The sequence below is a fragment of the Corella eumyota genome, chromosome 6 (genome assembly GCF_963082875.1).
Source record: "Corella eumyota chromosome 6, kaCorEumy4.1, whole genome shotgun sequence".
Classification (NCBI taxonomy): domain Eukaryota; kingdom Metazoa; phylum Chordata; class Ascidiacea; order Phlebobranchia; family Corellidae; genus Corella; species Corella eumyota.
In genome coordinates, this window is record NC_137495.1 from 4,504,445 (window position 1) to 4,528,247 (window position 23,803).

The 23,803-nt window shown below is 31.4% G+C and overlaps 11 protein-coding genes across 11 annotated transcripts; 3 read left to right on the top strand and 8 right to left on the bottom strand.

Moving 5' to 3' along the window:
• Nucleotides 1-1,016: 1,016 nt before the first annotated feature.
• Nucleotides 1,017-3,644, bottom strand: LOC145754915 (very long chain fatty acid elongase 4-like). Its single transcript, XM_082571083.1, has 5 exons — nt 3,187-3,644; nt 2,939-3,101; nt 2,677-2,848; nt 2,323-2,450; nt 1,017-1,971 (listed from the first exon to the last, which is right to left on the bottom strand). Exons 1-5 carry the CDS (start codon nt 3,354-3,356, stop codon nt 1,699-1,701), a joined length of 906 nt encoding a protein of 301 aa, XP_082427209.1. The 5' UTR covers nt 3,357-3,644; the 3' UTR covers nt 1,017-1,698.
• Nucleotides 3,645-4,117: 473 nt separating this feature from the next.
• LOC145756097 (peptidyl-prolyl cis-trans isomerase FKBP2-like) lies at nt 4,118-5,179 on the bottom strand. The gene is made up of 4 exons (XM_082572341.1): nt 4,965-5,179; nt 4,738-4,850; nt 4,583-4,629; nt 4,118-4,382 (listed from the first exon to the last, which is right to left on the bottom strand). Exons 1-4 carry the CDS (start codon nt 5,118-5,120, stop codon nt 4,279-4,281), a joined length of 420 nt encoding a protein of 139 aa, XP_082428467.1. The 5' UTR covers nt 5,121-5,179; the 3' UTR covers nt 4,118-4,278.
• Nucleotides 5,180-5,651: 472 nt separating this feature from the next.
• LOC145756096 (thiopurine S-methyltransferase-like) lies at nt 5,652-6,600 on the bottom strand. The gene has a single exon (XM_082572340.1). The coding sequence runs from the start codon at nt 6,563-6,565 to the stop codon at nt 5,834-5,836; it is 732 nt and encodes a 243-aa protein (XP_082428466.1). The 5' UTR covers nt 6,566-6,600; the 3' UTR covers nt 5,652-5,833.
• Nucleotides 6,601-7,485: 885 nt separating this feature from the next.
• Nucleotides 7,486-8,116, top strand: LOC145754988 (protein transport protein Sec61 subunit gamma). Its single transcript, XM_082571172.1, has one exon. It carries the CDS (start codon nt 7,631-7,633, stop codon nt 7,835-7,837), a length of 207 nt encoding a protein of 68 aa, XP_082427298.1. The 5' UTR covers nt 7,486-7,630; the 3' UTR covers nt 7,838-8,116.
• A 20-nt stretch (nt 8,117-8,136) lies between these two features.
• On the bottom strand, nt 8,137-10,452 carry LOC145754987 (membralin-like). The gene has a single exon (XM_082571171.1). The coding sequence runs from the start codon at nt 10,417-10,419 to the stop codon at nt 8,308-8,310; it is 2,112 nt and encodes a 703-aa protein (XP_082427297.1). The 5' UTR covers nt 10,420-10,452; the 3' UTR covers nt 8,137-8,307.
• A 372-nt stretch (nt 10,453-10,824) lies between these two features.
• LOC145755615 (putative glutathione-specific gamma-glutamylcyclotransferase 2) lies at nt 10,825-12,259 on the top strand. Its single transcript, XM_082571855.1, has 2 exons — nt 10,825-11,034; nt 11,581-12,259. Exons 1-2 carry the CDS (start codon nt 10,900-10,902, stop codon nt 11,965-11,967), a joined length of 522 nt encoding a protein of 173 aa, XP_082427981.1. The 5' UTR covers nt 10,825-10,899; the 3' UTR covers nt 11,968-12,259.
• Nucleotides 11,176-13,196, bottom strand: LOC145755613 (N-alpha-acetyltransferase 80-like). The gene is made up of 5 exons (XM_082571854.1): nt 13,075-13,196; nt 12,872-13,008; nt 12,594-12,793; nt 12,263-12,531; nt 11,176-11,914 (listed from the first exon to the last, which is right to left on the bottom strand). Exons 1-4 carry the CDS (start codon nt 13,170-13,172, stop codon nt 12,271-12,273), a joined length of 696 nt encoding a protein of 231 aa, XP_082427980.1. The 5' UTR covers nt 13,173-13,196; the 3' UTR covers nt 11,176-11,914; nt 12,263-12,270.
• A 144-nt stretch (nt 13,197-13,340) lies between these two features.
• On the bottom strand, nt 13,341-14,809 carry LOC145755608 (uncharacterized). Its single transcript, XM_082571848.1, has one exon. It carries the CDS (start codon nt 14,700-14,702, stop codon nt 13,347-13,349), a length of 1,356 nt encoding a protein of 451 aa, XP_082427974.1. The 5' UTR covers nt 14,703-14,809; the 3' UTR covers nt 13,341-13,346.
• A 201-nt stretch (nt 14,810-15,010) lies between these two features.
• On the top strand, nt 15,011-16,598 carry LOC145755611 (CAAX prenyl protease 2-like). The gene is made up of 4 exons (XM_082571851.1): nt 15,011-15,229; nt 15,311-15,608; nt 15,793-15,901; nt 15,974-16,598. The coding sequence occupies exons 1-4, from the start codon at nt 15,105-15,107 to the stop codon at nt 16,306-16,308; spliced, it is 867 nt and encodes a 288-aa protein (XP_082427977.1). The 5' UTR covers nt 15,011-15,104; the 3' UTR covers nt 16,309-16,598.
• Nucleotides 16,373-19,576, bottom strand: LOC145755605 (3-hydroxy-3-methylglutaryl-coenzyme A reductase-like). Its single transcript, XM_082571844.1, has 2 exons — nt 17,751-19,576; nt 16,373-17,588 (listed from the first exon to the last, which is right to left on the bottom strand). The coding sequence occupies exons 1-2, from the start codon at nt 19,538-19,540 to the stop codon at nt 16,901-16,903; spliced, it is 2,478 nt and encodes an 825-aa protein (XP_082427970.1). The 5' UTR covers nt 19,541-19,576; the 3' UTR covers nt 16,373-16,900.
• A 550-nt stretch (nt 19,577-20,126) lies between these two features.
• LOC145755610 (arylamine N-acetyltransferase, pineal gland isozyme NAT-10-like) lies at nt 20,127-23,092 on the bottom strand. The gene is made up of 3 exons (XM_082571850.1): nt 21,137-23,092; nt 20,773-20,962; nt 20,127-20,699 (listed from the first exon to the last, which is right to left on the bottom strand). The coding sequence occupies exons 1-3, from the start codon at nt 21,473-21,475 to the stop codon at nt 20,305-20,307; spliced, it is 924 nt and encodes a 307-aa protein (XP_082427976.1). The 5' UTR covers nt 21,476-23,092; the 3' UTR covers nt 20,127-20,304.
• Between the last annotated feature and the right edge of the window lie 711 nt (nt 23,093-23,803).

Genomic DNA, 23,803 nt, shown 5'->3' on the forward strand with positions numbered 1-23,803 from the left:
TATATGTACTCTTTCCTTACTTTTAATATAACATGTCATTAAAATGAGTATTGTTAAGTAAAACGTTTGACATAACATACAATTTAAAGCACTGCTAACTGTGTAACAAAATCCTAAGTCTGTATTCACTGTAATCTGGCCACAAAGAAATGAAATTATAAAATACTTTACTATAACAAGCTAAAAACTGCCTTTAAAAATATTTAAAAAGGAATTAAACAAACCAACCAAAATACAAAACAAACCTTAACATGCGCAAAGAACGCGTTGCTTATGGCAACCAAAAACATTAACAATAAACAAAAACGTCATTTCATTATCACTAAAAACAAACTAACAACTACACAAACCAATTTATAAAAACAAACTCAACAATAACAGTTTTCGACCTATATGTGCAATGTGGGAAATCGGAGCAAGTGAAACCTGATAGATTTACTTTCATATCACGAACATCCACTATATATAGGGAGTTCAGATGGCCTCCCACTACAGCGGGAGGCCTCCCTTTCTCTAACTGCTTGCAGTAAACTGATCTATTTTGGCAAGTGATCCTTAAAATAATACTGCTATTTGTGGTGCCCGATTGTATTTTATAAAGCAGCTTGTTAATGATTTTATTACGTCAACTAGAATTGTATAACTAAGTTTTCTGTTATAAAAATGATATATTTTGCAGAGAAAAAAAATGGTATTTTTGTTAGATTGATTCCTTTTTTTTAAATCAAAAGTAAGTTGTTCGTTATACAACCATCGTACTTTAAAAACTAATCGACCTACCCTCATATCAACGAACGTCTATACGGCCTCTTTTGCAAATGAAGACTTTAAAATAGTATTTTTATTTCGAAAGCGGTTTAAATATTTAAACGAAAATGGTATATTTTTTAGCAAAAATTAATTTATTAATTCTTTTTTTTTTTAAAGTTAATAATTTTTAATAACTTTTAGTTTCATACAAATACGACGTTTAAAATCATGCATAAAACAAACAGTAAAATAATTCTACCAGCAAAAATAAATTTAACACACAATGAGACTAACCAGTCTTTTAATTATTAACATTAACAGACAATTAGAAAAATTAATCGGTTTATACATGACAATTTCTTGACAACATTAAAATAAAATCTATGCAATAAGGTATTTGCATATGAAAAATTTGCCATAAGAGAATATATCATGTATATAAAATGTGTATTTATTATTATGTATAAAAATGTAAAGTTAAAAAAATTTGTATAAGTTAAAATTTGAAAATGTGTAAATTTAAAAAAATAATCAGTAACTTGTATACCCAGTAAATATACCACATTTAATAAAAAAACTCGTTAGTTAGTTTAGAAGCTGATATAAAAGATACTATTTTTTGTTAAACTACATTTGCCCTAAAAACTTTTTACAGATTAATACTAAAAAGTAAATATTAATGAGCACCAACTTAATACAAACAATTGTAAAATTTTTTTTTTTATAATTCAAAATAACCGAATAAATTTCTTAAACATGAAACCTTTTTCTAAACACAGTTAAAATTCTAAAGAAAGTGTCTAATTAATGAAGAAAATCAAATAGTACAGTTGACGTTAATGCATAATTTTAAAAAGTTGGACGTTATATTTAAGAGTTAGTCATAAAAACGGTAAATTTAGTTACATAATTATAGTTTTTAGTCAATAAATTTTTACAAATAAATTTTTAAGAAGCATCTCCGTTACCATAGTGATTCCTTGTTCTTTTACGAAGAGACTGTTCATCTTTTGGCATGTCAGTTTTAGTCGATTTCTGCCGTAGTTCAACTTCATCCTTTTTCGCCTTCTTTTTAGAGGAGTAAGATTGAATGTAGAAATTACCAAATAGGATAATAAATGAAAATGCATAACAAATCAAAGCCCAGTGCATCCATCGTGGTGAAGGGCAGTTGACCCATAAGCTTCGAGAAGTATGAAAAATGGCAAGAACAAATTGAATCTAAAAAAATCCAGCAGAAAACTTTAACAAATTGTATTACTGTGAAGCTGAGATATTTTATTCTGTCAAATTTTAGGAAATAATTAAAACTTACACAAATTTACAAAAATATCATAGTTTATCAAAATAATAGTTTTATACAAAACACAAAGTCTATAAAATTAAAGCACAGGATATCATAATGTTTGCTTAGTACAAAGATCAACAGACCAAACCTAATACAATAGTTTTTACCTAGGTCCACTAAAATCTATTTAAAATTTAGCTACATCAAATCTGATATCATCAATCATCCATCATATCTTTATAATTACAAAAATAAAAATGCCTTAAAAATGTAATATTTTTTACCAATTGCATGATGGTGATGTATTTTTTCCACCACAAATGTTTTTGAATGCTTGGTCCAAGTGCACTTAAAGCATAATAGCCGTACATAACAACATGAACCCCAGAGTTAAGAAGCACAGAAACAAAAGCTAAACAAATAAATAAGATTAAACTAAGTGAATATTTATTTTAAATCAACAATCAAATTGTTTTTTTAAATCACAGTATTTTCAGTGTGTTGTTATACAATGAACAGAATATTAATTATTAATATTTTAATTATCCCCAGACACTAAAACACATTTTGGACCAAGTGCAAAAACATTTCGTCCTATAATAACTATGTAACTAATGTATTTTGAAATTAAATTTTACTTTGTCCGGTGGGGACCCATTTGACCCCAATCCACCAGAGTAAAGGCATTGTAGAATGATGATAAACGTGTAAGAATGTAATCTGCCTGTCTCTTTTTCTTAAGGCAAAAAGAACGGTGTCAAACAATTCAAGAAGTTTGGAAAAATAATACCACCATACACCATTTGCCACCTTTAAAAAATACAAAGTTAAAAACAATTTTAAAGTGAAAATTAGATTCACGTCAGAAAATTTTGAGTTAAATAAAATAACATTATTTACCATCAACTCATTATGACTCTTGTTATTCTTCATGTGAGGTGTGCAAACATAACTATAACCAGAGTTGTAACTTCCAACAAAAACTTGTTGTACAATATAAACATTAAGGGCCACTAGCAAAAAATTGTATGCAGGCAACAATAAACCAAAATCAATCGGTTTTCTAAAAAAATAATATATATATTTATAACACATGTAGATTTTTACTACTATTAACAAATAGGTAAATAAAAAATTAATTAGTTTACCTATTTTTCATAAATTTAGGAATGATCATGAAAATAACCAAATAATAAAGACTGACAATTCCAATGGTTGGTAAAGGAGAAGCAACTAATGGCCAGTCTGCTACTCTAGAGTCAGCAAAAGAAAGTGTCCATTGATAAAACCCCATTGCATTATTCCACATGGATTCCATATTGTCTGATTGTTTGAACTAATATTATAACTTCTACAATACCACCTAAATTTGCACCCTAACTATCTAAACTCTACGCTAAAGAAAAGTTATTAGGATCTTAGTGCGTAATTTGAGTGCATACTTCCGTTAACTCAAGTAAACTTCTACTCCAAGCAGCCAAGTTTGCGGTATTTTGGTATTATATTTAAATTGTGTGTTTTAAAAACTATTTAAATTTTAGATAATGATTTAAAATGTCAGTTTTTTGTCATAAATGTATTTTAAACATAGTTTATATCACTTACGCTTCTAAAACTACCTAATTTAAATTACAAACCGCATACAAATAGGTACTCCCTTTTCCTTGGTTTAAACTTGAACCGGCATATGTCGAAGCACGACGCTTTTTAAAAAACGGTACTCTAGCCCCCACTCGCGACTAGAAAAAACTGTTAGGCATGGTCACAACAAAAACCAGTATAAAAAATAAAAAAGCCAACAGTTATGCGCTCATAGGCACGATTTGTAGGATTTTACGAAATATTAAATTACTTTTAATGCCTTAACCATTAAGTTACTTTATAAACCTTTGCTTCTCTATAAATAAATGAAAACTCCCTTTCTTGCAAATAATTTTAGGCCAAAAAAATATCAATATTTCCTCAACATAGTAAAAAAACAAGTTTGTTAAGTGTTTTATAAAGCAACTGTTGTTTCTTAGACATTCTAAAAATGTTAATCAAACTGCCTGATCCTTAAATTAATGTATAAAACAAAAATTAACATGTTTAGATTTTTATTAAAGTGTTTCATGATTAAAAAAAATTATAACAACAGTAACTAACTACTATTGTTGCATAAACATTTTTTAATTAAAATAAATTTGATCCTATGAAATTCTTCTTGCGGATACTGCAAATTTTTGTTAATTCTTTTTTGATTACAACTCTGTCTTTACTTTCCCATTAATTTTCATCAGTTCAACTTCAAAAATTAAAGTTGCACCACCAGGGATTTTTTCACCCGCTCCCCTGTCACCATATCCTTGATAAAATTAGACTAAAGTTAGTTCACAAATAATAATATTTAAAATACAAAATTTAAAAAAAGTGACAGCAGTATATATATATGTAAAATAAATCCCACTCCACCCTTCTTAAAAAAATGCTAAATCCTCCAAATATATAGTTTTTATTTAAAAGTATTAGTAGAACTTATAAAGAATCAGTTTACTTTTAACATACCTAAACTTGATGGAATTACCAACCTTCTTTTTTCACCTACGCACATGCTAAAAAAATTGAAAAAATTGGCTTAACTTTTGCTTAAAACAACTGTAATATTTCATGGTTCCACTAGAATTTATTTGAAGACCAATTCATCATAATTTATAACCTACTTTAATAGTCCCTGATCCCAACCCTTAATTACTTGACCAACACCAAGAGTAAAATCAAATTCCTGGTTTCGAGATCTACTGCTGTCAAATTCACTCCCATCTTCAAGGGTTCCCTGTATAATAATATCAACATAACCTAACATAAAAGTCTGATAGTGTATGGTTATTTAACAAAAAAAAAGTTATAATAAAACATATATATGTATAAATTTAACCTAAAAACTTACAACATAATGCATGCTCAATTTGTCCCCCTTTTTTGATTTTAAGGTGCAACCTTCAACCCGTTTTTTTACTCCAATCTGAAGCTTATCATCTTTTTTTCCAGCAACATGGGCAACATATAGAAATCCAACAAGACATAGTAACAATAAACTTCTCATTTTATATAAAATGTTTTAACAACACAATAAATCTAAAACTATTATAAAGTGTTAAACAATATCTGTTTAATTTGCTTACAAACCACTACGCGTGCATGAAGGACTTATGTTAGCGTTTTACCTTTAACTTTGTAACAATTTTTAAAGCCAGGCGTGCAAAACGCCAATTTCAAGCGTGCATTTTTTTCGGCGAAAAAAATCTTGTGCGTGCACGCTGCCCCACTTTCCAGACTGGCTTACAGATAGACAGTCACAAGCCCGATCTGATTTAGCAATTACGAGCAAAATAAATCCATACAATTACACAATACAATACTGACAATTAAATAAATTCTTTATGTAAATAAGAAGCACATAAACTTGAAAATAAAATCCTCTTGTGCAGCAGATTCTCCTTCTACAGCGTCTCTCGTTTCCTCTGGCGACGTCATCAATAATCTCCATATGTACACGTGTGGCTTATTTTTTTAGTTTATCCCCGATAACAAACAGACCATTTTTATTTGCATACATAAAGATTTAAATAAAGAATATAAAATTTTATTTTATTAATACAACAATAAAATCAACAATAATTTTGGCCTTAGTACAAAGTAGAAATAAGTAGATTTACGATTTAAAACAACGAAATATGAAACAACTATCTGACAAACGTTAAAAACGAAGTTTATATGTGTTAATTACTAGTGCAATAACGACAAAAAAATGAAAAATTACTTCTTTAATTGCAAGTGAAATATTTGTTCAAGATAAGTACCCCATGGCGCACTGTCAATCATTTTCCAGGTCATAAATTTCCCAAAGAACTCATTAAGAATTTGATCGGTGATTGTGTAAGGTGGGCCCTTCCAGGTAATTTGATCTTTAAAATCAGTTATACTAAGAAGATACTGACAATCGGGCTTCATCAGAGAACGAATGGTATCAATATATTCCTTCCTTAATGCAATAGGAGCAGACTGAAACGACGCCGTGTCCCAAACAGCATCAAACTTATCACCGCACATTTCTGGCGTGACCTTCATAAAGTCACCCCCTATCAAAGTAAGATCAATATCTTTGGCCTTGTAAACATCAAACACATCAACCTTGGTAGCTTCGTATGCGATATCCTGCTCCTTCAAAAAGCTTTCAAGGGCAAAACTAGAACAGTCGTTACCATATACTGTGTGGCCTTGCGTAGCGAGCCACTTTAAATCAATTGACTTCCCACAAAAAGTGAGAAATATACGCAATTTTCTACCTTCCCCGCACACTTTTGGTAAATGCTTGACAAGCATAGCTGATTCCTTCGTGTCGTCCCAATCAAATTCTTCTTCGGTGTAATTTTCACACTCCGACGCCTTGCTTGGATCGTCGGTCTTATCTTCACTGTCTTCCGGTCTTGCTCCGGGTGTTTTCCACCAATTTTCCCAATCTTGCACACTCCAATCTTTACTAGTCATAGTTTTAGTAAATAGACAAGCAGTTAGAAAATGTATCTACTAATAATATATAAAAACATTGATATTGTAACTAGGCATAAATTAAACCTGCGAAGTTCGACATTTACTCTACTTTACGTTTACCTGTAACTGCAGTTTATAAAACTGCGGGTAACATTTTGAATGCTTGTTTTAACATTTTGTTTTTGCAGTCATAAATAATTAATAGTTAAAAGTCGTGCACAGACTATAATTCTGCCATAAAGTGCTAAACTTATGATAGAAACAGGAAGCTTGTTACGCACATGTATTAAATTACTCTCGCTTTTTACAACAACGTACTTCGGTTGAAACAACTCGCCTTTGTAGCCGAAGGCGTCTCCACTATTTACAGATCATTAGACCGTGAAACCCGCATTAGGTAAACTGTATAAAGTCATTGCATTACATCTCTGTTTACCCCTTGACATACTCTTGAAGCCCATACTCTTAAAATTGTCGTTATATTTATTTGTTAGTACACTCAGACAATGCTCAAAATTGCAGTAGTTTAACACCGAAAATTTAGTTAATAGCTTGACATGTCTATTGTAAATTAAGTTATATTTTAAACAAAATACATACATATTTTATTAACGTTTACAGCTGCACAAAAGTAAACGAAAATGGGTTATAAATTTCAATACATTATTATTATATCTAAAGTCACGTGATAAACCTTGCATGACTAGGCAAATATTTTAGGTAATAATAAACGTTTTAATTTTTGTTGATAATATTAAACATAAACACAAAAATTCTATTAAATGCTTCAGGATAGTAATAAAACGGGTTTTCTTTTGTTGTATTTCTTTTCTTTTGTTATCCTCAATTATCGAACCATTGTGAAAATAAGACGAAACGTCAAACTTCTGACGTCATCCATCCGCGGTGACGTGTAATGTTGATTTGCTTGTGTGGAAAAAAAGACGTGAAGTGACTTCTAATTCGGCTTGTGAATTGTGCTTGTGTAGTCCAACCGTTGTCAATTGCTTAAAGACATTTTATAGAAAGGTTGTTGAATTAAAAAACAGAAAAACTAAAGAAATGGATCAAGTTGTCGCTTGGGTGGAGCCTGCTAAACAGTTCGCAAAAGATTCTATTCGTCTCGTCAAAAGATGTACGAAACCAGATAGAAAAGAATTTCAGAAAATTGCGATTGCAACTGCCATTGGTTTTGGCATCATGGGCTTTATTGGATTTTTTGTTAAGCTTATACACATTCCAATCAACAACATTATTGTGGGAAGCTAAAAAATGAAAAGCAAGGAATGGAAAGTTCAATACAAACATTTTTCTATTTTTCTGGTGAAGACTTGGAATACAATAATCAATAAATCGTGTGATTTTTTTTATAAAAACATAAAATTTATACAATCTTTGGCAAATTTTATTGTTTTATAAGCTTAACTAAAAAAATGACGTTTTTTAACATAAATATCTAAACTTAAAAATTTTTGTTTTAACTTTTTTATTCAAATTTATAGTGCCGCTCATTTTGTGTATTTTTGAATAAATTATTATTGCCATAAATTTTGTTTTTATTCTAAATTAAAAGAAAACTGTTGAACCAAGAAATTTATTATATTTCGCATTAAAAATTACCTAACACTTTCAAAAATAAGTTACATAAAAAGTAAAATGATAAAAATTTAAAAACATACGAGTATCAGTTGACAATGACGGTTAAAATGCATATAAATAAAAGTTAAAATTGCAGTAAGTTATACCATTTCAGTTACTTTGACTATATCTAAACTTTGATAGCCAAGGACCCAAGTGTTCGTGCGAATTGCAAGCAAAAAAATTACCAAACCAGCTACACCAAGTAAACCAAAAAGAAACAATTTGTAAAACCCTGAATAATTAAAAATCGATAAGCTCTTGGTTTTAAAAATTTCTTGTTCTATAGCAGTGACAGGGTCAATAAATAAAAGGGATTGCGTTAAGTCTAATTGTGTTTCCTTTACTGCATTGTTTAAAGGTGCACCCTGTTCACTGTGCATTGCACTTTCTGTTGGTTGTTCTGTTGTTGATGAAGTTGCATCGTGATTTAAATTAGTGTCTTCTGTATTAGGTACTTCTGCTGGTGGTTCGCTATCGTTATTTGGTTGACTGTTTGGGGGTTCTTGGTCGTTTGATTGATTATTAGGATTTCTTTGATTGTGATTACGGTTCGTTAAAGCAGTCATTTGTCGCTGGATTGCAGGCAACTCATAGTGATGAAAAAAGTACAGCATTGAATGCAGGATAAAAAGCCATGAGGAAAACAGTGCTAGTTTACTATGTTGCCCATTAAACTTATAGTGGTAAGCATAAAAGCTCAAATGATAAAGAAAAAAGAATCGCACCCAATGCCTACGACTGATCATGGTATGGAGACAAATGACATCAAATTGATCAGCACCCCATATCATTAAAATGACATAAAATGCAACTGTTGAATCATGAAAAAATTCGGTCATAATTTCTTCCATACCAACCAGGGCTAAGACAATAGTAAGCATTGGAGCTGCTGGAAAAATAAGTCTGGTTTCGGTGTCAAGCAGTCTAAGAACTTCTACCATGAACATGAATATTTGATGGTATGAATAACGCAACAGCATGGTAACAACCAAGGTAAAAACAACCATTGCTGAGAATGCTATCAAGATCAAGATAGAGGCATGGCTCACCCACATTTGAACGAATCGAAAATAATCTCCAGTAACCAGATTCCTTAAATACCCTTGGGTTTTGTCATTCTCAGCTAAATTTTTAATCCCAGCCATTAAGTAATCATCATAACCCAAAAATGTTTTCAGCATGTATTTTTTTAGCGGGCTACCAAAACATACATCATGTTGGGGCTTTAAATTAACAACCAAAGTTGGAATCGCTAACTTGTGCCTTGCTTCAGTTGACAATCGCAAATAACCAAACTCCGAGCTGTATTCAATAACATAATAATCTCGAATCTCAGAAGGCTCAAATGGAAAATGAACAGTTTCATAATTCTCGAAAAAAGAAAGTTCGTCTTTGATCAAGCGTATTGATTCACTGTCATGAGTATGGCGTTGAAACGCAAATTTGGGAATCGAGGATTTTATTTTTTGGTGAAAATGTTCTTCTATTTGCTTTATGTAATCTTGTGAAATAACTGGACAAGATTGATCTAGTAACTTAAACGCAGATAGAGCTTGTATTAAATTTGTGTTCAAGCATTTAAAATTGTTTGTTACTTTTAGACTGTCAGACCTTGATACATTTTCCTGCATATTTTTCCACAGTTTAAAATTCACAATGTCTTCATTAGAAATCGAGTATGAATAAGTCATAGTTAAATCATATGGAGTAGCTCTTAATGCTATTGAATCCACATCAGGTTTCTTAGCAAAATATAAAATATAACTTGGTGCAGATTCATTATTGGTAACCTGGACACGTAAAATTCCAGATCTTGGCCAAATATCTTTGACATGACTTAGGCAGTCATTTGAAGTTTTAACAAAAGTAAAATGGATATAGGTAAGAACAGCCAACATTGCGATGGCTATCAATAATGCAAAAAATTCAATCAATCTGCGTGAAGTAGCTTTAAAATAGTTGGAGTATCTTAACGCAACATTGAGGAAAAAATAATGCATAAAAATACCTTCCCTGCTATAAACGTTTCTATTGTTACGATTATGCCTACGTTGTTCCCTTCTTGCATTTGGCGGTGAGTTGCTTTCTGTTGCGTTTGGGGTTATGTTGTTTTCAGGAGCATTTAAAGGTGTGTTGTTTTCTGTTTCATTGGAACTTGTATCGGGATGTACATTGTCATTTCTACTCCCTGTTGATGGTGTATTATCCATGATAAAGTATAATAAAAAGTAAAATTGTTTAAAACAAGCTAAAAACAAAAATAAAATATGGTTAAAAAAAAGGTTTATATCACAGATTTATTTTAATATACTCTTTATCTGCATATTCGGTTACACAAACTAACCAACACCTCAAGCTCGTTTGAAAGACAAGTACTAAACTGAAACCTCATAACCAACAATACAAGGTTGTGAGTTACGTAATCGTTAGAAACTTACAAACTAAAGAACCCGCCGTGGACACATTCGGTCAGTCGGTTGTAATTTTTTTAATGTACGCACACTGAAAGCAACCTGTTTATTATTTCACCACGAACAAAACAAAGTTATCCTCAACAAAAACAAAAGGTAAACTATTAACTTGCTATAGCGATTAACTCTAAAACAAAAGGAAAACAAAGAATGAATTTGCGCAATACACAAAAATTAATTTCTTTACTGTGTTTATGATAAAGAACAGCCTCTTTTAAGATGTGGATTTTTGGGTACGCTTCCCTGTTATGGAAGGTAGATTTTCCGTACGAAGACAAGGTTATTGGCTTCATTAACGGATATAAAAGAAGGTTTTGGCAGTTTAGTACAGATCACAGAGGAATGCCAGGAAACGTAAGTACAATTCACAGCTTGTTAAATTATAAATGTACTTTATTTAACTTTAAAAACGTGCATACTTTAGCTTTTTTATTTCTTAATTATTTGCCCTAATACCTGAATACAGAAATTAACGTAAATAATCTGGTAGTGTTATTTAAAAAGTAAACGCTGCTGTGCTCAATTTGCTGATTTACGTGGCCTGATAACCCATGTTGCTTACAGCTATCAGGTTTTCTTTTCGTTCTCCATATGCATCTGTGGTTTTATTTCACTTAACCTTCAAATTTTGTAAAAATCACCATTGTATAGGTTTTCTGCATAACAGTTTGACATACATATTTACTCCTCTTAAATTTACTTTTTCCAATTTGTAAACACTTACTCTATTGTTTAAACTAATAAACAATTATTTCAAATCATATTCTTAAATATATTATTGAGTGGTGTTATTAATTAAAGTTTATTTTTAACTACAAAACTTTCCAGATTTTGCTTGTGGTACATAAAAAATAAGGTTTAAACCTTAGTGACTAATGTATGTGATTGCTTTACATACAGCCTGGACGTGTAGCAACTTTAGTTAATGATTCAAATGCTGTGGTCTGGGGGGCTGCTTATAAAATAAGCGAAAACAAAGTTGAAGAGGTAAGGAGGCATTTAGATCATCGCGAAAGAGGTGGTTATACTGCAGTCGAGGTTCTCTTTCATCCTAGAGATGAAAATAGGGATGCCTTTGCGATTAGGTTATATGTTGGTGAACCGAACAACCCAAATTATGCAGGACCAGCTGAGGAAAAAGATATCGCTGAGGTTATTAAAAAATCTGTTGGACCCAGTGGCGAAAACAAGGAATATCTTCTTAATTTAGCTGAGTATGTAAGAAAAAATATTCCTGAAGATAAAGATAAGCATTTGTTTAAGCTTGAAGTTCTAGTGAAATCTTAATTGTTTCAAACTAAAAGTATTATTAAAAATGTGCAATTTGTGCTTATCTATTTAGTGTTTTCTAGTTTCATTAGTATATTTGTTCCTACAAAGTAAACATACTGTTTATTTGTGTTTTTGTTTCATTTTTTAATTAAGAATTGCACCAAGAAATATGCAAACCTACAAATAGTTCCTACTAATACACAAATACTAATTACTCATTTTTGTCGACCTTGCATTTTTTAAATATTGCTACTACCACCTTTAGAAAATAAATCCTATGAAAAGAGACCTTGTATTTTACATTACCCACCTTTAGTTTTAAGCTTGTAGCAACACCTTCTTCATCCATAATATAGTACCACTACAACAGTTAGGTTCATCAAATTCTGCTGTCGCACATTTGGATTTAGTAGAACATTTTACATCACAAAGTGATGGGGGAGGGGGTATGTTTATTTGAGGGCCATTTAAATTAGAGAAAATGTTAACACATTTCTCATCATTCATTTTAAGGTCTGGTGAAGATAGCTTAGGGATTTCCGTAGCAGCAGTCGATACAGTATTTTGATTTTGTTGGAACTGTTGTAACAAAATAAACAATAATGATACATGTTTAGCCAATCAGAGTAATACATACTTACAGCTAAAATCTTTGCTTGCAAAGCTTTCCCAGTACATTGTTCCACAGGTGTGCTAACTTCATATCCACACTTGGCATAAAACATTTGTTTATCAGAACGCAAATGTAATGTTTTACATTTTCTTTTGGCAGCATATTCTGCGGTTAAGTCCATTAACTTTTTTCCCAGCCCCAAACCCCTTTGTTCCTTGGTTACTATGACTAGTATAATTTAATGACTAGTATAATTTTTTAATTCACTTAATAAACATAGGATATATACAAATTAGTTTCACCAACCTGAACTCACATAAAGTGCATTTGTATCTCCAACAACACATGTTAGTCTTACATGGCCCACCAAGGTTCCACATTTGCTTTCAAGCATCGCTAAGTTGCAAGGGTAATCATCATTAGACTGCTCAAGCCAGCGCAACCTAACACATTTTTGTGTTATTTTCTGCTACAATGTTAATACATTTTAGAATTTAAATTGTGAATACCTTGTCCCATCACTTCTCTTCCATTCTGAATTTAATAGATTGCAGCACTTTTCATTTAGATCAATTCTCTTGTGTAATGGCACCAACCCATAATCCATCTTAAAATCTTTTTTAATCTAAATTGATGGTAAACAAACTTACATTAAACATACACAAACTAACAGTAAACACAATTAAACGCATTACATAAAAATAATTTTGTCCCTTAAAAAACGGTATAAAAAATAATAAAATTTTAGTATCATCAAAAATATATTATAGTAAAACAACATTTAAAGACGTTTTAACAGTACATAGGGCTCTTTTAAAAACATGACTCTGAAATCGGGATCATTTAAAGATTTTCTAACTAATTCCAGAGTTATTCTTCTATTGTGGATTGTTTTTTGATGACTCTGCATGTTGCTAAAAAAAGCGTGCGTTTGGTTACATATGCAACACATAAAGGGTCGTCGCCGATTGTGTTTCATTACTTCTTTGTGTTTATCTAAATCAGCTTCTGAGATAAATTTCATCAGACAAAATTGGCATTCAAATGCTGAGCTATTTCCATTACAAAATAACTGATGCTTTAAAAGTATGACGGGTGAGTTGAATTCCTTAAAGCATGAAAAACACTTGTTGCTAATCTGATTAATATGTGTTCGAACATGTAATTCCAAATAAGAAGATGTAAGAAAGTTGGCCTTACAAAGATGGCATTTGTATGGATTATTTTGAAGAGGGTGGTACGTAGAAGTGTGATTTTCAAACTCTTTAGCCATTGTAATTGTTAAATCGCATACTTCGCATTTATGTTGTTTTTTTGGAGAATCCAATTTTATCGTTGGTTGAGGTTTAACTTTTTCTGGTTTACAATATCTTTCAAGGTGAAATTTAAGCCCTCGTTTTCCTTTGAAAGATTTGTTGCATTTATCACAAGGAATTCTAACATTTGGGTCTGAATGGACCTTTATTCTGTGTTTCAAATAGTCGTGCTTGAGTAAAAAATCAGTGTTACATATGTCGCAAAAATGATGTTTTCTTTCATGAGTTATCATATGTCTTTTAAGTTTAGATGCATATTGAAACGCAAAGTTGCACACTTGACATTTATAAGGTTTTTCCTTAAAATGAAACGTCATATGGTGTTTCAACGTAATTTCCTTTGTGTAAGCCTTGTGACAAATATCGCATTTAAACAACTTTAATCCGTCATGGTTTTTTAGGTGCTTCGATAAGCTGTCCGGTTGTTTAAATGCCTTGTCACACTTAGTGCACTTGAAAGGTCTATCTTTAAAATGAATAAGTGTGTGATCTTGACAGTGTCCCAATCGGCGAAATCTTTTATGGCATATTTCACAAGCAAAAGGTTTTATATTGGTATGAATTTTTAAATGAAGTTTTAATGTAGATCTAAACCTAAATGATTTTAAGCAAATTTCACACTTTTCAAGCTTTGCATCTAAATGTATAAGTTTGTGGGATTTTAAGTGCGCTTTCCGGGCAAAATGTTTGTCACAAACTGTACAACTGAACGGTTTGTCGCCAAAATGTATCAGTCTGTGAATTCTCTTGTTGTGTTTGTTGCTGAAAACTTTGCTGCATATATCACACATAGAACTATCAACATCTTCGGGTTCCATCATTTTAAACTTTATCCCAATAATACACAAAAATGCCTTCGCTGAACAACTGAATATTGCAGCAAAACAGAATTAATTTATACGACAAAAAAAGCACAAACTTGCAGACTTGTACACATGCAGGTTAAGTCGTCATGACGAAAAACCAAACACGTGTTACCGAACCGGAACCTTTTCATATATTTACAATCCTATAAATTCTAATAAACTAAAAATCAAGTTAATAAAATACAGTTTTTTAAGTATGTTATTAATATTAAAAATTTATTAAAGATACTTTTATAATGGTAACAAGACCGTTACCAGGAAGGGAACCAAAACTCCGTACACGTGGTATTTCAAAATGGCGTTTATTTGTAAACAAACCAATAACAATAGCTATAAAGTTTAAATAACTCTAAAATAATGATTGATTTTGTTTCAAACCTATCCTATGAAGGAATAACAAAACTACAAGCCGTGATTCTGTGCTGTTTCTTTGCAGGACTTTACGTCGGAAGTTTGTATATTAGATCACAAAACCTGCCTAGGTAAAATTATCGTGTTTTTAACTAATCGCCATCATTTAGTAATTTAACAAGCATTAATTTTGAAATATTTTTTAATTACAGGGACCATCCAAAAACAATTAAGGAAAGAATAACCCGAGTAACTATTGCATCAACTTTAATATGTTACATTCTTTATGCTCTTAGCCAATATTCAATAGACAACTCCTTGCAAAGCGCAACTTATTTACATTGGATAGGTTTAAGATGTGAAGGAATTATTCCGGCTATTTTCCTTCCCTCTCTTTTAATTGGAATTCTCTTTTTAGGTCCCATTGTTATGCTTTTACTTGACAATGGGCTTTCTCCTTTGAAGTATTATTCAATATTTGATATCACACTTTGGAGAAACTATTTTGTGGTTAGTGGATCATTTATTAATATCAACAGTTACACTTATGTAAAGGATTAACATCTTTATTTGGTAAAACATGCGTCCATGCTGTATCACTCCTAGATATATTGCTATTAACAGTATGATCTAGTTGAAAACCAATTGACTAGTTTAATATGATCAATAAAAGCATTTACATATACCTTTTTAGGCCCCTTTATCAGAAGAACTAGTGTTTAGAGGTTGCATGATGCCATTATTACTACCTTCTATGGGTCATTTCACCGCAATACTAATAGGCCCTTGGTTTTTTGGAATAGGTAAAAAAAAATATAATGTAGTACTCCAAAAAATTAAGAACCAACCTTTTAAACTTGCAAATTTATTTTTAGCACATTTTCATCATGCTTATGAGCAGTATAAGGCAGGAATTCATTCAGTTCCTACTATCCTTATTTCAACTTTATTTCAAGCATCTTATACAACTGTTTTTGGTATTTTATCTTCTCTGATATTTTTAAGAACTGGTCACCTAACCAGTGCCTTTTTATCACATTCATTGTGCAATATGATGGGCTTTCCTGAATTTGAACAGGCGCTAACACATACCCATAAATATTTAGTTTGTTCCTGTTTCGTAATAGGCCTCGGACTATTTTTATTTTTGTTTAACCCATTAACTAACCCGGTTTTGTATAGCAATAATCTCTATGTTAATTTTAGTTAAATTTTTTATATACATATTTAATTTATACGGAAGATGAAAAATATAAAAAATGTTGTTTTGCACCTAATGTTTGGCGGTTCCAAATTTCCATTGTGGATATGTAAATGTTATTGTTTATATATGTTAAATTTAAACTATCAAAATAATTATATTTTATCTTAAAATGTTTGTGCTGCATTGTGTTTTGTAATGTGTTAGTAAAAAGATATTGCATCGTTTAAAATGAATTTAAAAAAATATATAAAATTGCTACTTCATAATTATTATTTTAATAAATAGAATATGTTGGTCCTATATAAATAAAGATCTACCAGCATAACTTCGAGAAAGGTTGTTTGAGCTTCCAATAAAAAAAACATAAAACTTTACAATACTGAAGTTGACATACAAAAAAATTAAACTAATAAATAAACATAGAAAAAGAATTCAATATAAATAGGGTAATTAATACACTTTTGTATAAATTAAAGTATTAATAAAATAGCACTGCTTTTTGGTCATTTAAACTATTATTTTTAATACTATTTAAAAAACAAATTAAACAAACATAAATTCGTTAGAACTGAAATAATAATAATGGTGTAGGATTAAGTTAAAGAATTGGGTGCTCAATTTCTTGCTGTGGGACATGCCTCGAAAGGCGATTATGTTTCATGTGACTTTGCACCAAGTCACCAGTGTCCAGAGCTGATAACAGTGACAGTTCTCCTGCTAAAACTGTGGCACATATAATTTTAGCTAACTGGGAAGCATTGTGGCCTGCTTTTTTGCCTGCCATTGAACTGCTACCAGCAACACCTAGCAAGTTTAAACAGGCTTTCTGTGGCTCTAATGCAGATCCTCCACCTACTGTGGCTACTTCTAGTGAAGGCATTGTACAAGTGACTAACAATGAATCACCCTCAGAATTGTTTAAGTGGGGCTCATTAGCGCTTAAGATTTCTAGTGTTGTGATGCAATTTGAACTTACAACATTTTGTGCTGGGTCTTGGCCAGTTGCAATAAACATTGCTGTCACAACATTCGCAGCATGGGCATTAAAACCACCTACACTACCCGACATGGCAGATCCAATATGGTTCTTGCATCGGTTAAGTCGAGCTAAGGTTTTTATGTTAGTTTTTAGGACAGAGTTTACAATTTTTCCTGGCAACACAGCTTCGCAGACGACTGATTTTCCTCTGCCCATAAGCCAGTTAACAGCTGATGGTTTTTTGTCAGTACAAACATTTCCGCTGAGACTTATAACTTCCATGTCTGGGAACTCATGTCTTAGCCATCTGCAAACAAATGTATAGGATTTATAATTAACTCCACTGGGAACTTAAAGGCAATAATCAATAATGAAACAAAGAATATAAAACAAACATCTTATTGTTAAACAATCTGGTTAAAAATGAACACATAATAATATTATTGTTTATTATGATTGGGTAACTTACCTCAGAGCATTTTCGGTTCCTTTTGAGAGCATATTCATTCCCATTGCATCACCAGTTTGTGCCACAAACCTCAAAAACAACAATCTTCCTGAGATCACAGGAGTAATGTTTTTTAATCTTGCGAATCTGCTTGTGGAATCAAACTGCTCTTTTACCAAGTTAAAATTGTCTTTTTCTTGTAACCACATTGACACTTCGCAGGCCTTTTCAACCGTGGGAAAAGACAAGACCGGGGCGCGGGACATTCCGTCAGAATATACACAACTTTTTACACCTCCGGATAAATAGAGTGCTTTTAATCCTCGGTTGGTGCTAGCTAAAAGTGTGCCTTCTGTAGTTGCCATAGGAACTTGATATTCTGATCCATCCAGTAGTAAAGGACCTACTATGCCAACAGGTACAGGTATGTAGCCAACTGTATTTTCACAGCATGCTTTTGTGGCATTTGTAAAGTCATATCCACAATGTGGGATATGATTAATGGCATCCCGCTTTTTTAAGTTGCCCATCTTGTTACCTAGAATTTTTCTTCTAATGGCAACGCCTCTGTTAGCATCATCTAATGCGGACTCCAACATATATTCCAAAAGTTTTCGATTTTTAACCAGACTAATTATTTCAGTATCAGTAAGCAAATCGGAGCCTACTTTTAGTAATTCTAAGCATTTTTCGAGTGTCCGTGGAACTGTTGTTACATCACCTTCATCTGGACAAATAGGCGATATTTTAATCTTAGGTTTTAATGTTTTACTATAAAGTTTTTCACTTTCTGTGGACCCTGAACGTTTTCTTAATTTTGTAACAATCTCATAGCCATCATCTAGAAGGTATTTACTGCCAAGTATAATAATAAGAACCACAGTGAAAAGTTGTTCAGGTGTGAGAGTAAAAACCGAATCAAAACTCTGTTGCATTTTATCAACTGGTCCTATGGCCTTTCCTCTTAAAATTGACCATCTAAAACAATGAAGCAAAAGTAATCCAATACATGATGCAAATTTTATTCTTTTCGTCAAACGATTTTCACTCCTACCCTTTTCATTTCTTAGTACTTCTGCAAACCTGTGATCATACCAAGATGGAGTTGTAAATGCTTCGTTATCTTTTGGCGTTTTGTTTATTACTGTAAGAAGCACTGATAAGCTGGCTGGGACGAATGTACTGAATGCAATGTAGTTTATGATCACAGCTAAGCAGGCAAAACAGCTTAACTGTTGCAGTTGTCTCACTTGTACATATCCACCAATGTTGATTAAAACCAACAGTTCAATTAGAGTGTCTACAGTAAGAACAGGAATTAAAGCTCCCATGCCTTCTGCAATGTAATCTTGAATAAGTGAACCTGAATTGGCAGTCATACAGTGCTTGGTAAGGACAACCATTCTTGAAATATCGAGCAATAATAAAAACACAGGCAAGGCACTGCCGACAATGACCATATCCTGTCTTAGAAAATGCACAACTGTCACTGTGAATGTGATTACAGCACACACAGTATAGGCACAAACAATTCCAACAATCACAAGCGAACCAATTTTCCAGATTTTCTTCATCTGCATGTACATGTAAATTATTGTTCCACACCGCAGGACAGTAAGTAGCACAACATCACTGCTAACTTCAGTGTCAGATTGGGCTTCACCACAGCCAGATGCCCAATGACATAACTCATATGGGCTGCTGACATTTAGAGTGATTGCTCCTACGACCATGGTCAGAAAAAACACAATAACTTCCAGTGCATAGTTGGCACAAAAATGTCCGTAGCACACAAATATATTTACAGCCATATTTAAATTTTAGAAAATTGTCACATTGAATTTTAAAAAAAGGTTATCTAAAAAAATTATTCTAAATTTAACTATATATTTAATATTCTAATAACTTTTTTAAATGTAATATTTTGTAATCCGTGGCGACGGCAACGGCAACGAAAACTGTTAGACTGTAACACTCTTATTCTCATATAAACAATATTTTTTCACAGCAATTGCTAAAATACGTTGCGACTTTTTGATTATCGTTGTAAAACTTTAATAAAATTTGATTCTAAGACTGTAGGTCGTACGATTGTATCTAATTGCATCATCTAACAAAATCAGACTAACGAAAGGTGAAATAAAAGGCAGAAAGGGGAAATTTACAGTATATGTGAAAAAAGGCTAGTTGTATTGTATTTAAAAAAAATTCTGTTCTGTATTCATAACAATCGATTTCTTTACCTTGCAAATTTTCCAATGACATTTTCACGCCACCAACTTTTTGTAATATAGCCGAAAACACAATGACGTAGTTTCGTAATTCAATGGAAATAGAAACTACGCGAATAGGAATGTTAGCTAAGTTGCGACGCAAAAAAACACGCTATTTATATACACAAGTTACATTTATTGTTCTTACACACACAAGTTACATTTATTATATAATGTCAAGTTGCATTTATTTTTTAAATTAAAAATTGGGATAAATTTTGAATTAAATAAATGTTATATACTGTACAATTGTTTTATTTATTAAAGGTAATCCTAGTGTAAAATCACACAAAAAACTCTTTTTATTTCAAAAAAGTGACAGGATGCTGTACTTTAAAGTTAAAGTATTTCTCAACAATAACTTTTATATCATCGTTGGTCTTCGCTTCGATTTCACATATAATTTTATCAGTAATTGGGTCTAAAGCTTCTTTGACTGTGCAAGTTGTTTTGACCATAAAATGATTAATGTGTTTGGAATTAACCTTGTACTGTATTAAAAAAATGTTGTTCATTAAAAGCCCGTCTGGATCGTAATGCATGTCCATGCAGTTTTGAAAATCTTCCAAGTTCTGTCGATCACAACAAAATGAGTGTAGTGGAACCCAATGATCGGAATCTTCTTTTTTGCATTCCTCGTCTTTGCAGATTTCATCCACGTTGAAGAATGTTCCCGGGCCTTGCTTTAATATCTTACCTTCGGTAACAAAATGAAAAAAAAATATTAAATCATAATACTACCATTTTATGATAATATAGACAATTAATACCTTCTTTATCCAACACTGTTTTTCGATGCCGTTGAATCATAAACCGATTACTTGTGTTTTCAAATTCAGGGTGAAGCTTCATTCTGTACGCGTTAAAGCTGTCAGCGTAAACAGACATGTGACCAATTTTCATAGGACCAAACATCGTCCAACCAGCATCTACAATGTATTGACCATCGTCCATAGTCACCTTGTGAAATCAAAAAAAATTATATATATAAAAAAAATATCCTTTAAATTATAGTTTATTAGGCACACCCAAATTAAAAAAAAAATATCATTTATGAGCGTGTTTTTAGTATGTTTTTAGTTACATAAGAGCTACTTGATTTAGATCAATCACCATATGATGGGTATAACTTACTATTGGTATTGCATGAAAGAAGTCATCTGAAAACATTTTATCTGATGTCAAATAAAATGATGCTCGTCCATAATATACATTGTACCCCAACTGCTGCAACAACCATGCGAAAATACCATTTAGTTCGTAACACAAGCCCGCACCCTTGTTAGTTATAACGTGCTTGTATATTTTACTTAAGTCTAATTCGATCGTATCATTTTTTGGTGCCCCGTGCATTCTAAGACTGGAATACGAGATTTGGGTTTTGTGGGCAATTGTAAGCTCACGCAACGTTTCTAGTGTAGGCTCCAACGAACCTTCATATTTAATTCTAAGCAAATATTCGGTAACATCCATGACTTAACTACGCGCAGTTTATTTTAAACTTTTGTTTGTTAACAATTCACAGTTCTGAAATTTTACTATATTGTTTATCATAATAGTGAAGAAAGGGAATATTTTTCATAACTTTATTAGTACTAATTTATAAGTGTTTACGTTTCAAAATTTAAACATCGGTATCACGTATTTAAATTTTAATCAATTGTGCATCATGATAGATAGCATTGCCCTTAAAAACAGGGTGAAAATAAGTTTTTGTTTGTTTAATATATTTATATGCTGTTTTTTCATAAAAATTTAAGGTGTTGAGCTTTAAATTTTTCATCAATTTTATATTATAATATATATAAATAAAAATGAAATAAATATAATTTTTTTTTATATTTTAATGTTTTTTGGTAAAAAATTAAAGATTAGTGTTAAACATTTGAATTTGTGAGTTTTATATTATGATATTAATAACTCGACCCAAGTTAAACAGGTTGCCAGAAGGTTTGACCGTGAAAAGATTCGCCGGCAAAAGTTTGACCGTGAAAAAAATGGGTCGACTGAAAATGAGGGAATGGAAATTGAAGGAACGGAAAATGAAGGAACCGGAAAATGAAGGAACGAAAAATGAAGGAACCGGAAAATGAAGGAACGAAAAATGAAGGAACCGGAAAATGAAGGAACGGAAAATGAAGGAACCCGAAAATGAAGGAACGGAAATTGAAAAAAGGAGAGGCGGAATCCTAAAAAAATAAAACGCGGAAATAATGTTGACTGTTTATTTAGGATTACTGTCATTTATTTGAGAACTGATAAGCGATAATGAGTTAATTTTTATTACCCCAGCATACCCTAATCCTTTTCTCTAAAATGCCCGTTTATTTCTAAAATAATATCGACTTAAATACAAATAAACAGTCAACGGTATTTCCGCGTTTTATTTTTTTAGTATTCCGCCTCTTCTTTTTTCACTTTCCTTCAATTTACGTTCCTTCATTTTCCGGTTCCTTCATTTTCCGTTTCTTCATTTTCCGGTTCCTTCATTTTCCGTTCCTTCATTTTCCGTTCCTTCATTTTCCGGTTCCTTCATTTTCCGTTCCTTCATTTTCCGGTTCCTTCATTTTCCGTTCCTTCAATTTCAGTTCCTTCATTTTCCATTCCCTCAAATTCCGCGTCCCCGAAAAAATTCGCCGCCATGGCGGGAGGTCGGCGAGGGAATTCCCGTGTATTATGCTGACATTATACGCGGCAATTTCGTCGTTGACTACCCGCGTTTTTTTTGCAGGACGAACCTTCTGGCCGAATCTTCTCACAGCCGAAACTTCTGGTCCCCGTTAAAAACGAATATGCCATAGTTACAACTTTTAAAATTGATCTTTAATTTTTATAAGTAAAAAAACATTTAAATATAATTAACAAACAAAAGCTATGTTTTAAATCTGTTAATAAGTTACTAATATCATGGCATATAAATATATTAAAATTTCATAATATTAATCTTTGTTTTTAATAAACAAACAAACCATTAATTAATAAACCATTAATAAACTTAACAAAGGTTTTTAAATCTGCTTTCAAGTTACCAACATCATGGTATACATTAAAATAAATTTAATTTGCTTAACATAAATCTTTGTTTTTATTGAACAAACAAGCATCTAAATATAATAAACAAACAAAAACTAATTTTACTTTTTTATAGGTTAATAATCTCATGGTATACCAATCAAGTAAAATTTAAGTGCTTAAAATAAAGATTTGATTTTTAATAAACAAACAAACATTTAAACATAAAGAACAAACAAAATAAATTAATTTTAAAACCAATTTTAAATTATTGATATATATTTTATTAAAATTTGAAAGCATTTAACATTTATCCTAAAGATTTAATATCATAAACAAACAAAAATTAAATTTTTCACCCATTCAAGTTATTTATTTTATGATATACAGTTAACTAAAATTTTAAAAATTAACATCAATCTTTAAATGTTAAAAAAAACAAAAAAGGGAATATAAAAAACAAAATAAATAAAAAATAATTAGTTTGTCTTTATAGTAATAGTTAAATATTGAAACGCAACAGCATACTTTGTCACAATCAACACGTATTGTACTTTTTTAACGAAGACTTTGAACAAAAATTAAAAGAATACAATCTAACAATTGTACCTTTTGAACTTTAAAAGTAAACCCGGCCAGATCAATTAAAATAGCCCGGGCCTACATAATCCAGTTACTACTAGGTCATTCTTTTTATAACAAGGCTAAAGTTTGTTCAAATATTTATATTTTAGCAAATAACTGAGTTCATTTAAAAAAACACGCCCTGTTCTTGCTACGACATTCACA

Excerpts from the sequence above, each read along its gene's own strand:
- LOC145754915 (XM_082571083.1), bottom strand. The coding sequence starts at position 3,356 with ATGGAATCCATGTGGAATAATGCAATGGGGTTTTATCAATGGACACTT. Across the intron at positions 2,849-2,938 it reads AGAGTCATAATGAGTTGATG|GTGGCAAATGGTGTATGGTG; the intron begins GTAAATAATGTT and ends TATTTTTTAAAG. Across the intron at positions 1,972-2,322 it reads ACATCACCATCATGCAATTG|ATTCAATTTGTTCTTGCCAT; the intron begins GTAAAAAATATT and ends GGATTTTTTTAG.
- LOC145756097 (XM_082572341.1), bottom strand. The coding sequence starts at position 5,120 with ATGAGAAGTTTATTGTTACTATGTCTTGTTGGATTTCTATATGTTGCC. Across the intron at positions 4,851-4,964 it reads AATTGAGCATGCATTATGTT|GGAACCCTTGAAGATGGGAG; the intron begins GTAAGTTTTTAG and ends ATTATTATACAG. Across the intron at positions 4,383-4,582 it reads GGTAATTCCATCAAGTTTAG|GATATGGTGACAGGGGAGCG; the intron begins GTATGTTAAAAG and ends AATTTTATCAAG.
- LOC145756096 (XM_082572340.1), bottom strand. The coding sequence starts at position 6,565 with ATGACTAGTAAAGATTGGAGTGTGCAAGATTGGGAAAATTGGTGGAAA.
- LOC145754988 (XM_082571172.1), top strand. The coding sequence starts at position 7,631 with ATGGATCAAGTTGTCGCTTGGGTGGAGCCTGCTAAACAGTTCGCAAAA.
- LOC145754987 (XM_082571171.1), bottom strand. The coding sequence starts at position 10,419 with ATGGATAATACACCATCAACAGGGAGTAGAAATGACAATGTACATCCC.
- LOC145755615 (XM_082571855.1), top strand. The coding sequence starts at position 10,900 with ATGTGGATTTTTGGGTACGCTTCCCTGTTATGGAAGGTAGATTTTCCG. Across the intron at positions 11,035-11,580 it reads ACAGAGGAATGCCAGGAAAC|CCTGGACGTGTAGCAACTTT; the intron begins GTAAGTACAATT and ends CTTTACATACAG.
- LOC145755613 (XM_082571854.1), bottom strand. The coding sequence starts at position 13,172 with ATGGATTATGGGTTGGTGCCATTACACAAGAGAATTGATCTAAATGAA. Across the intron at positions 13,009-13,074 it reads AAGAGAAGTGATGGGACAAG|GTTGCGCTGGCTTGAGCAGT; the intron begins GTATTCACAATT and ends AAAATGTGTTAG. Across the intron at positions 12,794-12,871 it reads TGCACTTTATGTGAGTTCAG|TCATAGTAACCAAGGAACAA; the intron begins GTTGGTGAAACT and ends AAATTATACTAG.
- LOC145755608 (XM_082571848.1), bottom strand. The coding sequence starts at position 14,702 with ATGATGGAACCCGAAGATGTTGATAGTTCTATGTGTGATATATGCAGC.
- LOC145755611 (XM_082571851.1), top strand. The coding sequence starts at position 15,105 with ATGATTGATTTTGTTTCAAACCTATCCTATGAAGGAATAACAAAACTA. Across the intron at positions 15,609-15,792 it reads TTTGGAGAAACTATTTTGTG|GCCCCTTTATCAGAAGAACT; the intron begins GTTAGTGGATCA and ends ATACCTTTTTAG. Across the intron at positions 15,902-15,973 it reads CCCTTGGTTTTTTGGAATAG|CACATTTTCATCATGCTTAT; the intron begins GTAAAAAAAAAT and ends ATTTATTTTTAG.
- LOC145755605 (XM_082571844.1), bottom strand. The coding sequence starts at position 19,540 with ATGGCTGTAAATATATTTGTGTGCTACGGACATTTTTGTGCCAACTAT. Across the intron at positions 17,589-17,750 it reads GGAACCGAAAATGCTCTGAG|ATGGCTAAGACATGAGTTCC; the intron begins GTAAGTTACCCA and ends ATTTGTTTGCAG.
- LOC145755610 (XM_082571850.1), bottom strand. The coding sequence starts at position 21,475 with ATGGATGTTACCGAATATTTGCTTAGAATTAAATATGAAGGTTCGTTG. Across the intron at positions 20,963-21,136 it reads TCTTTCATGCAATACCAATA|GTGACTATGGACGATGGTCA; the intron begins GTAAGTTATACC and ends TGATTTCACAAG. Across the intron at positions 20,700-20,772 it reads AACAGTGTTGGATAAAGAAG|GTAAGATATTAAAGCAAGGC; the intron begins GTATTAATTGTC and ends TTGTTACCGAAG.